The sequence below is a fragment of the Diadema antillarum genome, unplaced genomic scaffold (assembly GCF_040938485.1).
Source record: "Diadema antillarum isolate AM-2024a unplaced genomic scaffold, OU_Dant_1.0 seq00000204_RagTag, whole genome shotgun sequence".
NCBI lineage: Eukaryota > Metazoa > Echinodermata > Echinoidea > Diadematoida > Diadematidae > Diadema > Diadema antillarum.
This window is the reverse complement of record NW_027271263.1, coordinates 583,610-596,995: the sequence shown is the minus strand read 5'-3', so window position 1 is coordinate 596,995 and position 13,386 is coordinate 583,610. Positions and strand designations below refer to the sequence as shown.

The 13,386-nt window shown below is 37.8% G+C and overlaps 1 protein-coding gene across 1 annotated transcript; it reads left to right on the top strand.

Annotated features, from left to right (window-relative positions):
- Positions 1 to 236: 236 nt before the first annotated feature.
- On the top strand, positions 237 to 12,240 carry LOC139728880 (general transcription factor IIH subunit 4-like). The gene is made up of 13 exons (XM_071639815.1): positions 237 to 398; positions 1,628 to 1,732; positions 2,470 to 2,601; positions 3,851 to 3,944; positions 4,619 to 4,713; positions 5,134 to 5,314; positions 6,222 to 6,305; positions 6,809 to 6,860; positions 7,931 to 8,063; positions 8,788 to 8,914; positions 9,986 to 10,064; positions 11,194 to 11,255; positions 12,121 to 12,240. Exons 1-13 carry the CDS (start codon positions 259 to 261, stop codon positions 12,238 to 12,240), a joined length of 1,404 nt encoding a protein of 467 aa, XP_071495916.1. The 5' UTR covers positions 237 to 258.
- Positions 12,241 to 13,386: the final 1,146 nt, after the last annotated feature.

Genomic DNA, 13,386 nt, shown 5'->3' with positions numbered 1-13,386 from the left:
GTGCGAGTTGAATACTGAGCATTAATTTTTAATTACCCCGTAATAAAAGTATCAGTCATTCTGCAACGTAGGTAACCCTCCGCTACATGATTCAAGACCGTTCGAAGCGAAAGAATCGCGACCGACCTAGCTGGCTTGCTTTGGGGATCGCGCCACACACACGCGAGGTAACAAGGTCTGGCTTAGTTCGGTGGTCTGGCTGTGTTTCGCATGTGTACGATCTTGGTCGCATGTGCATGTGGGACCGACGACGGAACCATGGCGAGTGCAAGTACGAGTCTAGGTGAAAATTCGAAGAAACTTGATTGCAAAGATCTCCATGGATATTTACGAACTCTTCAAGGTTCTGTTTTAGATAGACTGTACAATCACCCGGCGACATGCCTGGCAGTTTTCAGGTAAAGTGGGAGTCGAGTGAATATCATCGGCGGAGTAGCGAGTCGAGCTGTAATTCGCCCAGTCCCATTCATTCAAATAGATGTTATATATCTGGTTAAAGCAGCATCATAATCATGTATGTATATTGTAATGATTTACTATCATGATGATCCATTGCATTGGCGACGAGTAAACTTTACTACAAATCTAAACGTATATACCGGTAGGTGTTGTAAAGATTGAGTAGTTAATCGGCAATCCCTGGTTTCAGGGGAGTAAATTTCATTTTTTTTAAATTAAAGTCTACTGTGATTTCATCACAGTAGCGCAAGATTTCTTTCTGGATTTTCAATTTATTTTCCTGTGTTTCCAATCTGGAAAAGGCAAGCTCTGCTTTGCTCCAAAATGATGGGATTAGATGGTAAATAGGATAGGAAGGGGCTTTTTATAATCTACTGCAAAAATGGATATTTTTGCACGACTAATTTTTCGCTCTTGGCCGGGTAAGAAGAGTTTTGCATTTCTTTAATTCCGCGGAATCAAGATATAAACTAGAACTACAGTGTAGGCCTATTGGAACATGCGGCAAGCAAAAATATTCGTCACTCTTCAAATTTTGAACTTGAGAAACAGAAAACAGAAATAATATATTACTGTATTCATTACTATGCAGTGCACCTCCGTTATAACGATACTATTACAAAATTCCGGTTACAATGAAATAAAAATTGCAGGCTGCAACATTATCCTCTCTTTGCTTTTTTATTGTTTATTTGTTCGGTTACAATGAAAATTCGATATAACGAAAGAAAACTGCTGGTCCCGAGGACTTTGTTATAGACCGATTCTATGACGCGCTATGTGTATTTTTGGCATGGGCAGCGCCATTAACGCAGTGTCTTAGCCGACCCCCCCCCCCCTCCTCTCTCCCCACCCCTCTCACGCGCACGGAATGAAAAACTGATGCATGGTTGTTTTAGCCAATGGGCGTCTCGTACTGAGTGCGCGAATGCTTGCTTAGTGCGCGAACCTTTGTTACAAGTGCGCGATAAACATGTTGCCCGGGGGTGGGGGAGAGGAGGGGGGGTTGGCTAAGACACCTCAAAATGAGCTCATGGCTGCGCCCAGTGCCACAAATTGTCTGCTGCCCTCAACGAACCCGAATCGGTCTATATAATGGGAGTCCATTGTCTCTATTAATGGTAAAGTATGCATCTGACAGGTAAATTTCTTTGTTTTTTTTCTCCAGAGAATTACCGATCCTGGCAAAGCATTGCATAATGAGGGTGCTGTTCATAGATCAAGCCATAACTCAGGCCGCTGTCACTTCATGGGTGCAGAGCAATCAACAAGAGTAAGTACCCTACCTGTATTCCATCCAGTTTCAAAGAAAATAAGTGATTCAATTGATGTTTTTAAAAGGAAGTGACACATTTCAAGAATGTAATCAAAGCAAGTAATATCATTTATTGATAAAGTGCAGGCCACCATGGGGTTTGTTGGCATCAATCAACAAGTAGAGTAAGTGATACTAATGTAATTAATCCATACTATTAGTATGGATGTTAAACATACACATGTATGTTAGTATTATTATATGGTATTAAAGTATTATGCACAAGTTGAAGGTATTGTGGTTCAGTGTAGCCGTGAGATCATAAGAATGAAGATTCAAGCTGATGTAAAAATTGCGCTCACTACCTGTGCGCAAAACACAAAGTTCAACAAAGACCCAATGGTATGAGAGTTTTTGTGTGTGTCTGTGGAAAGACAGCAGGTAACAACTGCTAGGCGATAAAGTAAACATGACCATCAAATTTTGAATGTAGTATTACTGTAAAAGAAGATTTATGTCTACTATTTAAACAGTTACAATTGTATGGATGCCCTCCACTGCACTGTGTCTTTCTTTTTTCTTGTCATCTTTCCCTGTTCAACTGCAACATGATTTTTTGGCTTGAGTGCTTATTATGAAGGAGCTTAGCCATTTTTTTTTTTTTTGAGTAAATTACAATCTTTAATTTGTGTGAATTACCATTTGTATTTCGGATTCATTTTGTAATGTTATTGAAATTAAAAAATCTGTTGTAGGCAGCTACACCAAACCATCAAGGCCCTGACAGACCTGAGGCTTTTCAAGAACCAGCCACTGCCCGGTGGCTTGCCGGGGTGGACGCTCAATTCTATCTTCAGGACCAACCTCAAGACGACACTGATAGGAGGGTAAGGAGAAGACTTTTTTTTTTCTTTGACTCAGCCCCTTGTGGCCACGGAAAGCAGAAAGGATCCAGGCTTTATTTAGAAATTTATTTGTTTTATTTTGTGTCGCTTGAATTGGTTACAAAAAATTTGCAATATGTCTGTGGTTTGTCATGAATGTGGATATAATCCTACAATGATGAATTGCTTAAGGTCTATTAAATTTCACTTTCAAATGTATTGTATTTTCGTACTGATGCTTATTGTAATCATTCTTTTCTTGTTATTATGGTGTTGTCAATTTTCTGTATTCTCCTGTTTGTTTGTTTTTTACTGAAAGTGTTGAATAAATCTGAATCTGAATCTGAATCTATTCTCACTGCTAAAATGTTGTCATAGCCCATTGCAATTTCTTGGGTTAACCCAGGCTAAATCCCACCAATATCCTAAGGCTCAGCTTAGCGTGGGCTTCTGTTTTCAATTGCCCTTATGAAATGGAATTAATGCCACAAGACTGTCTAACACTTTGGTGAGGTTAGCTGCATGACTGCAGTGAGTAGACACAAAGAGATGGGACTGGGCACATCAGATAGAACAGAGCCCAGACATTTAGGGTTAGTGAGTGTGATGTCAAGCAATCCTCATGAATATTCATTAACACTCACCGGACAAGATAGGCAACCATTTGACTTGTTTGAAATTCCCATGCTGTGTCTGCTAATGAGACTGCATGGCTTATAAATTGTATCTTACACAATAAGCAAAGTATTGAGAATGGGCAGTTGAGAGGCCTGACATTTCTTATGATTCCTGTTTCTTGGTACATACAGACTAAAAATGAATTGCAAAGTGATAAAAGGGGCTTGAAGGAAAGCCTAGTTCTACTGAATTTCTTTTACTAGGGTATACAGGATAGTATGGGGCCAAGTAAACAGGTGATTATTAAGAGGGCTGCAGAGCAGGGGTTACAAAGTCATAGCTGTGTAGCAAGGTTAAAGGTCGACATGTCACTTTCTCTCATTTGTTTGTATGCATTTTTGTATGCATAGATACATGTACAAATTTGTAAACCACTTTTTTTTTTTTGGTTCTTTCAGGAGAATGATACTACTTCTGTTTCACTTTGAATTTCTGATTTTTCTACTATATGTATATTTGCATCCCCAAATAATTTCCTTATGCATATTTTCTCTTCATTCTCTCTCTCTCTCTCCTTTTTTTTTTTCCTGTCCCCCTTCCCTGCCCCCTCGCAAATTTCCTTGCTCTGTTCCAGGGGGACACCATGGGCCATCAGTGGAAAAGGTGGGAAGGATAAGAAGGTGAAAGACACAGCAGCGCTGGATAAGTACGCCATGGAGCGGTGGGAGGTAGGTGAAGGGACCCTTCCCATCTCATCTGTGCTCCATACCTTGACAAACTTTCCATTTCCTTTCCAAGCAGGGACAATGGTTGAACCTCTTTAGTGACCAAAGGGTCCTGCCACCATCTTCTTAAATCAGTTTTTATTAGTATTGTTTCTTGAGATATCTTTGTTAACATTTGAAGTAGCTATGACATTGCATGCTCCACATCAATTGTATATATCACAGAATGATTTATTTCTAATGACTCCAAAGATATAAAATGAGTCCACCTGCTGATTCATATTGTACAATTTTTATTAGCTCTTTTTCCAGATATATGGTGACACTGGTCAATAGAATAAAGAGAAACTTGAACCTTATTCATTTTCAAAATGTCATTTACAACCAAGAGGAGAAAATATTAATAGCAAAAGTCTGCTTCTAAAAGAGGTATTGCACTACAGTCCAGTTTTGTTTGTTTGTTTGTTTGTTTGTTTGTTTTTTACTTTCTAAACATGTTTTCATTCTTGTTAGGATGTACATACCTAAATTTCTTCATTATATATGATCACATACCAGAATAAGTTGATGTTTTGTGACTTGACTCAGGAAATCAACAAAGAACAGGATGCTTGAGGATACTGAAAGTGCCAGTTTACGTTTGGTTGCAGTGATTTCATTGTTATCCTCTTCCCCAGTGTGTTCTTCACTTCTTGGTTGGGTCAGGAAAAGCCGTTGACATCTTGAGTCGTGACATCGCCATGGTCCTCCAACATTCTGGCCTCATGAGATTGTAAGTCATTTAAACCACCCTTTCCCCACTCCCACCTCACAACAATGATGTGTTGGCTTTCCGTACGGCCAGCATTGTTACGCTTGGCTTCTCATACAAACAGTCAAACATGCATATAAAGATGACCTGCCTCTCACAGTCTGCAGTCTGATGTTACACTTTGGATGGAAGATTTTATATATTTCCTTATCATTATCATTCAGTCATCCTGTATGTAAAATTTCAAGTGTACTGTTTTGCATGTTACTATTTTTGATGTATACACCATATATCTGTACATTCCTGTGGTATTTGATAAAACTAAATTTGTAATTTTATAAGCAAAACATGTTTGAGAAATCAGACATCCCAGAAGTTTCAGAGATTAGTGTTTTTCTCCCTATAATACCTACTCTGCTTGAATTCCAATATTTGTGACAGACAAGAAGACGAGGGCGGTTTGGTCATCACACCAGCTGGGTTCCAGTTCCTTCTGCTTGACACACCCTCCCAGGTCTGGTTCTTCATGCTGCAATACCTGGAGACGGCCCAAGCGAGGGGGCTAGACATTGTCGATGCTTTGTCCTTCCTATTTCAGCTCAGCTTCTCTACTCTTGGCAAGGTAAATACATGCGAGGAGCTATCACTCTAAGATCACTCTTTTCCATCACTATATTTACAGTTTGTCACTATTGCAAAGTGTGCATTGTTTTCTCATTGTATAATTAGTCTTTAATACATACATTTTGTATTATACATCATAACTTGTACTTCTTTCAATTGTTCAACAAGATCAGTCAACAATTGTGCTGCTTTATATTATGTTTACTTTTTTGTTTGATAGAAATAACTTATAATTGAATTGAATTGAAATTGAAGCAATGCAGTGCATGGTCAAAATACTGCCCCACAATGCCTTTTTAAAATGAAATGTATGCCCCTAAAGCAAAGAAATGTATGAAGCCAAACAAGCAGCGCAGTACTATGCAGCACAGTGAACAAGACTGTGCTGTATAAATAATTGAAATGTGAAAATAATAGGATGACTGTAGGAAGAGTTCCCTTTAGAATAGTACTAGGCCAGGTGATAGATGAAGCATCTATTTTAAAAGACAGGTCATAATTATTGTGATAAAGTCCACTCTTCTTATAACAAACACAGTTCTAACAAATTTCTTGTTACAACGAAGGAAAAATTCCAGTCCCATAATTATCCATATATCTTTATGTCCTGAAATGTTCAGCTATAGCAAAATTTTGATGTAACACACACACACACACACACACACAAAAAAACAACTGCCGATCCAGAGGACTTTGTGACATTGGGAATGCACTGTATTGTTATGTATCTTTTATGAGTGAGAACATGTTAATCTTTTGACTTAACTCACCTGCAAGAACAGACTCTTACCATGGCAGTCATTTTAATGCTGTTGTGCTTTCCTTTGTTTTATCTGGAAAGTTCAGCTGATGGATTGAGAAGCATTCACTTTGTCTTTTTACTATTTTCCTCACATTTTGACAAGGATTACTCCTCAGAAGGAATGAGTGAACCTGAGCTTCATTTCCTACAACATCTCCGGGAGCTGGGGCTTGTCTTCCAGAGAAAGGTAAGGCAAACAACGGAAATAAATTCTCCTTTAAATTGTTCTGATTGCGAAGAGGGTGACAGCAGCGAATAAGAACTGAAGCTTGATTTCAACTTAAATGGTTAAAACATTGAAATAACAGCTTTACTATCATATGGGCAATTCCATTGTAGAAAAAAAGTAACAAACAGACTCAAACCCTTGTTGTTAGATAGTAAATTTTACTGCTTCATCTAATTTTACACTGTCTATTGTCAATTGATGTGCAAATACTTTTATTTTTGTAAAAATATTAATCTTTTGAGAGTGATTTTGATACTTTTTCTACTTGGTGATCAAGGTACATGAATGTGAAAATGCACTTGAGACAGTCATGCTGAAGAAACCCCAAACCCATCTGGTGTTATGCAGTATTAATGACTTGTAGAAGGAAAGGGTATAGAAGAAAATATCATACAAGTGTTTGTGTAGAATGCGTCATATGTTTCCACTCATTTCTATGATTTATAATGCTTTCTGTACAGAGGAAGTCCATGCGTTATTATCCAACCAGATTAGCAATCAACATAGCATCAGGTGAGCCCTGTCCAAGATTTTGTCAAGTTTTTCAAAATTGAGTGAAGACAAGTAACTTTATTATGTTCATCTCCATTGAAAATTTAGAATTGGTCCTTCCGATATGTCTGGCTTACAGTGTAGGTCTATCTGAATATAAGAATATTATAGGAAAATTGTATGTTTTGCAGAGATCAATATTGGATATTCAACTTGTACATGTATGTTTCAGATATTTACTTTACCATTTGAGAGTTATAAAAGCTCCTGATTACAATGTTTGTTTGTTTCGTCAATACCAACCTTCACGAACTCTCCGATCCTCAACTTCAGGTCTCTTACATATTCCGTTTTCTAGGAAATCTTGGGGGGAACGAGCTTTCGCTCACGCTGGACCAACACTGTGGAATTCACTTCCTCGTGAGCTGAAAGACTCGAGCTCTATAACATCTTTCAGGAGTAATTTAAAATCCTATCTGTTTAGCAGTGCATTTTGAAGACCAGTGTCTTTTGAAGACAGACTTTCATGTCTTTTTTTTCTGCTTCTTCATCCTTCTTCTATTACTGTGATGTACTTGTATTTTCAATCTGTTTGCTTTGATGTACAATTGTAAAGCGCCTTGAGCATTTAATCAAAGTGGAGAACGGCGCTATAGAAATTGTATGTATTATTATTATTAAAAGATTTACAATTTATCATGTGAATATGATTGAATTGGCTTTAATGATTGCCTCTGTTCAACATCTTTGGACCTAAATGTATGTCTTCCCTGATAAGGTTATTTTGATGTTAAAGTTTGGGGGATACACCTATTTGTGACTAGATTTATATCTAACAGACACAAACAGAAGAAAACTGACCAGAAATGAATATAATTTATTAGTGGAGAAATGAGCAAAGAAAGTGAATCCTGATAGAATCCCATTTTCTTTGCTCTTTTCTCCACTAATAGATTTATATTTGAAAGTTATGTTACATTTTGATAGTAATTCTGCATCAGCTGGAACTAGGCCCTTCCCTTGAGATGCAATACCATCACACCTCTCAACTGGGGATGATTATTGCTGTTGATGTTGTTTTTGTCTCCCAGGTGTTTCAGAAATGGTGAAGGATGACCACAGGGATGGATTTATCATCGTGGAAACCAACTACCGTGTCTACGCCTACACAGCCTCAGACTTACAGGTGGAGATCCTAGGTCTCTTCTGTTCTATGCTCTACAGGTAAGTGTGTCATGGTGGGTGTTGTTGCAGACTCTGTTTTTTAAAGGGATGATATAGTTCTGGTTGAGGTTGAGATGGGGATTCTGGTTTTAACTTTTTGTGAGATAATTAGAAACCACTTATATGAAATATCAGAAAGCATACAGAGGAATTCAAAGTATATTTGATGAAAATCAGTTTTGAAATGGGTGAGACATCCAAAAACACCAACCGTTTATTGGGACCACTTTGTTTTTAGAAACAGTTTCATTGTTCTTAGTGACATTTTATCATACACAAAAAAGCATAGTTCAGGGTACATTGTAATTTCATAGCAAGAGTGAAATAGCCTGTATGGTATTGATAAAGTCAGGTTCTGGTTAAAATGTCAATATCTATGACAGTGATTCAATGATAACGATCTTTGAAATTAAGAAGAGGAAAAATTGCAAGTTGAAACTACGAAATAGAGAAATGTTTGTTTCGAAGCAGTACGAGAATCACAGTATATCAACCTGCTAAGGACAAGTCCTGAGTATACTCGGGCAGGTGTCTATGGGAAATGCGTGTTGTAGCAAAATCAGCCTGTTCTCAATGGGATAGTATCTTGCTGTTTTTGAGCATACATTATGCAGATGATATAGATTTGTAATTATTACAAAGATTTAGGATAAGTTGATATATACTAAAGTCCATGTTTAGTTTGAATAAGATAATATGATGACATTCTCTCTGCCCTTCATAGATTCCCAAACTTGTCTGTGGGGGCGCTAACCAGGGACAGTGTTCAGCAAGCCATATCCAGCGGAATCACTGCCGAACAGATCTTACGATTCCTGCGAACACACGCCCATCCCAACATGAGGCACAATGTAGGTTTGCCCATTAATTTGTTTGCACTAGCAATTTTACTCAAAGGCTCATAGACACACATGGAGTTTGAATTTAGCCAATGAATTACTGTATACACCAAATAATTTGTGAGATTTTTATTTTCGCAAGTTTTGCGAGTCAGGTGCTATTCGCAAATTTAAAAATACACGAAAATATTCTATCTGATCTTGTCATGAATGTGATGTGCACGCATACATTTCTCTGTTCAGTACTGGACTCCACTATCACGAAATCAACCACTCACAAAATTGTCTGAAAGTCCTGATTCACGAAAAATAAGAATCACTATTCAGTATATGGTGCATGCAGTATGCAAATTTCATTTGCATAAGCGTGCATGTGTAGACGTTAAAGCAACCCATAATGTATGTAAACTGATACAGGTAAATGAAAGTTACACCTGTTTTTTACTTGTTTTTGTCCATGGAATACATTTTTAAACCATGGATTGGATTTAAACAATCTTAGTTAATTCAGGCCAAGGAGTCCTGAGCTGAAATCAAGGAGTCCTGATCGGAACTCGGTGGACACTTACTTTAGTAGTGAAATATAACATTATTTTGCATAATACAAGACAAGTTAATGTCCAGAATCATCAGCGAGGTTTACTCTAGCTGACCTGGTAAGCGGTGTATCTGCCTTACAACTAAGATGCTGGGGTTTTATGGACTGTAAGTTCATTCAAGCAGTGTTATGCATACCTTGTTAAAGGCAAAAAAATAGCTTAGAGGTCCCATGAGTGAAATGGCCACAGCTCTTACATGTATAAGATCCTACTTTCTTTGTTCTCTCAAAGAGCAAAGCACAATTTTGGTGAAGGGGTCCATCAAGCTCACACATACACACTGGAAAACACATGTTGACTCTATGCAGCCACCCAAGATAACTAGATAAAGTCGCTTACTTTAAGAGACATTAGACATACACGTCATGTTGGTACAAAAGGAGAATTATCCATAATGTGCCAGAATATTCTCCAGAGGGAGCTCTCTCTGTAAGAGACTTCTGTGTCAAGTAAATTCTTTCTCTGTTTCCTATCTTCCAAACAGACCCCCATCATCCCTCCAACAATCAGTGATCAAATCAGACTGTGGGAGTTAGAGAGAGATAGACTGTCTTTCAACGATGGTGAGTGTGTGCCTTTAAGTCTTTTAATGATTTTGTGTCCCTTTAAGTGTTTCAGTGATTGTGAATGGTTCCCTTTAAGTCTTTCAGTGATGGCGAGTGTGTCCCTTTAAAGGGGATGGCTAGTAACCGATCAGTGGGAATCAGTAGGAATGCTGGAGGATGATTGTTCCAATCCTTGTGGAATTCATTTAAGAGTACATTATATATCTACTGTTGTGTGAAAATTATTTGCTTCAGAACGGTCTCATATTCATGTAATGTGCAGATTAATGCCCCGTCACTGACCAGGCATGCTAGCCTAGAAACATTAAACTGCACATTACTTGAATATGAGACCATTCTGAAGCAAATAATTTTCACACAACAATAGATATACAATGTACTCTTAAATGGATCCCACAAGGATTGGAACAATCATCCTCCAGCATTTCCACTGATTCCCACTGATCAGTTACTAGCCTTCCCCTTTAAAGTCTGTCAGTGATGGTGAATGTGTCCCTTTTAAGTCCTTCAGTGATGGCAAGTGTGTCCCTTTAAGTCTGTCAGTTATGATTAGCGTGTACCTTTAACCTGTGGGCATTGCCTGTGTCAATTCCTGTCAAACAAATCAAAAACCCTTTCATCAGTGCAGCAGCTGTGTAGGTATATGAAGAGTTTATTTGCAAAAGGGGCTAGAATCCACTTTTAGTACTTTAGAGAAAAATTGGTTTGTTTGTGAGAATTTGTACACAAGTGTATGGAAAATCTAATCTAATGTTGCAATAATTTCTATTCAAATGGTTGTCTGGAGTTGAGATTTTCACTGTACAAATATGTAACTAACTCAAATGGAATTCTGTGCAGTGATGCTAATAACTCAATTTTCATCAAAAATGGATCTAGACCCCTTTGCATTTAAGCTCTTCATATGTATATTAAATTGTTGCTTTTATCTGTCTTTTGTAACGGATACCCAGAAGCAAGAACAGAAATCTTGACAAACCTCACATAATTTCCTGTTCTCCACGTTGTTGGTTAGGATTTTCTTTGCTGACACAGGCTTGTGTTTTACCATGCAAGTGGTATCTTTGTTGAGTTCAGCATTAAGGAATAAGATTGGTTTCTTGGATCTACCTTTTTTGTCCTACAGGAGTTGCATACAGTGAATTCCTGTCCGTGCAAGACTTTGAAGTACTACGGGACTATGCCAAGGTAAGAGTACTGCTCTCTCATAATCCAGTCATCTCTATGAGGTATGGGTGTCTAGCTGAGAGCACCCATTTCCTTTATAGAAATTGAGAGAGGACCAAAAAGAAAACTCTTACGAAAGCATCCAAAATTGTGCATATCGCTATATTGAAATGTCAATTTTCACAACTTTAAAGCTTTCCTAAAGCTTATTTAACATGTTCGAGATTTAAAAAACCTTGTACATGTGATTGGTGAATTCCCTGTTTTAACCCATTGCATACACGGACCAAGTGGGTCGTATCCTAAGTGTATTGGGTCAGCGGTACCTTTTAGGAAATAGGTTGCATACATTAAATTTGAATGTTTTCCTGGTATAGCTCAACTCTAGGTCTTAAGGGGAGAGAGAATTCCATAGATTTTAGTAAACATCCATGAATCTGCTGTAAAGTTTTGTTAGGAACTACAACAAGCAATAGCAACGACAGATATTCTAGCTTTCTGACTAAACTATTTGCAACAAAGTGATTTATGTAATATGTAATTATTTTTTGTTGATTAGTGAGTGGAAAGCTCAATTATCACGATATCTAGTGTCGCAAGCTATCACAACTAGAATGGGCCTAATGACTTACCTCGGGAAAATATGTCAAACAACCATGAGATGTGTCTATTTAAACAAAACTTTTGTAATTCAGTAAAGTTGTGTAGTGCTTGTGAGCAATGGTAGTTATGGAGTGTATGATTAGGTTATTGTACGAACAGTATTAAAGTAGTCATATTGAAAAGACGTGAATGTCTGGGGTGCTGGTGAGGAAAACATGATGTTATTAATATCCGTGTATTTTTTTTTAAATCCATAACTGCCATTTTGTTGTCATGGTGATAGGATCTTGGAGTACTGATGTGGGAGAACAGCTCACGTCGGATCATGGTGGTGTCACCTGTGGGTCACGACAGTGTCAAGAAATTCTGGAAGAGATTAAAGAAGGGTCAGTCTTCGCAGTGACCGTATCGTTCTTCGCAGGACGTGAGGTAGCATCACAAAAACTCAAAGACAAATGTCTCCAATCAGAGACTGTGCACATGACCTCCAGAAGGTCAACGAACTTCATTCAAAGAGTTTGGAATTGATCATGTGATCTACAAGTGACCAGAATAGAAGGCGTCATAGGGACACTTCCGGTCATCCGACTAAAGATGAGAAGATATCAAGCTACTTTGGAAGCTGTTGAAGTCTGATGATTGGTTGGTCGCCAGCAGTTTGTTTCCTGTCTGTGGAATGATTCTTCACTTTTTGTTGTGGCCTTTTATTTGGCATGATCATCATGCCATTAGTAGATTACTGAGAAATGGCATCAGTGTTTTTACAAGATCAACAACAACATGGGTTGAAATTTTGTTCGGGATTTACAATGCATTGATGTAAGAGACATAATTTGTTTCACTGGGCACTATTGATATTGAATTTGATTTGGATGCTTTGACAAATGACAAAGAAGATTCTTTCGAGATAGATTTTAAAAATCCATACGTCATTTCATTCTTTCACCGACACAATCTGGCTGGGCTCTTCACATCATTTGATGTTAGTGCATTATGATTCAATGCTAAATTAGAGATCAGTATTTCAGTCTTTTCAAAGACTTTTTTTTCCTGCTGTCTTATGTTTTACTTTTTACCAAAGGACATTTCTGGGCAATAATATAAAAGAAAGGAATCAAAGAATTGATTGCATTTGATTCATATGTAAGGACCAATATGTGTCACCCATTTTTCCTTTTTTAAATTTCAATGAAAAGCCTAGTCAGATTGAATATGACAAGGAAAACTTCTGTACTGTTTGATTTTCCTAGGCAAACTTTCCCATGCCCCAAGATTAGATTTGTCTATGTTATGTATTGTATTCATTTTTTATATTTCCTCTTTTGGCAAAGAATACCAGACAACATTTCTGTACAATGATGGTAGAGAAGCATCAATTTACTCTGCTTTGACTACTATGTGGCTACAGTGTACAGTATCCATGGCTTTCCTTGTTTACAGCATTATTATGTTCTCTCCCTTTTTTTTTTTCGGGGGGGGGGGGGGGGAGGGGGAGTGGGAGTGGGAAGGAGAAGGGTGCTTCATTTAGTTTCTGTTTAGTACAAATGTA

Coding starts and splice junctions, on each gene's coding strand:
- LOC139728880 (XM_071639815.1), top strand. CDS start 259: ATGGCGAGTGCAAGTACGAGTCTAGGTGAAAATTCGAAGAAACTTGAT. Junction 8,064..8,787: donor TTCTGTTCTATGCTCTACAG/GTAAGTGTGTCA, acceptor TGCCCTTCATAG/ATTCCCAAACTTGTCTGTGG. Junction 10,065..11,193: donor TAGACTGTCTTTCAACGATG/GTGAGTGTGTGC, acceptor TTTGTCCTACAG/GAGTTGCATACAGTGAATTC.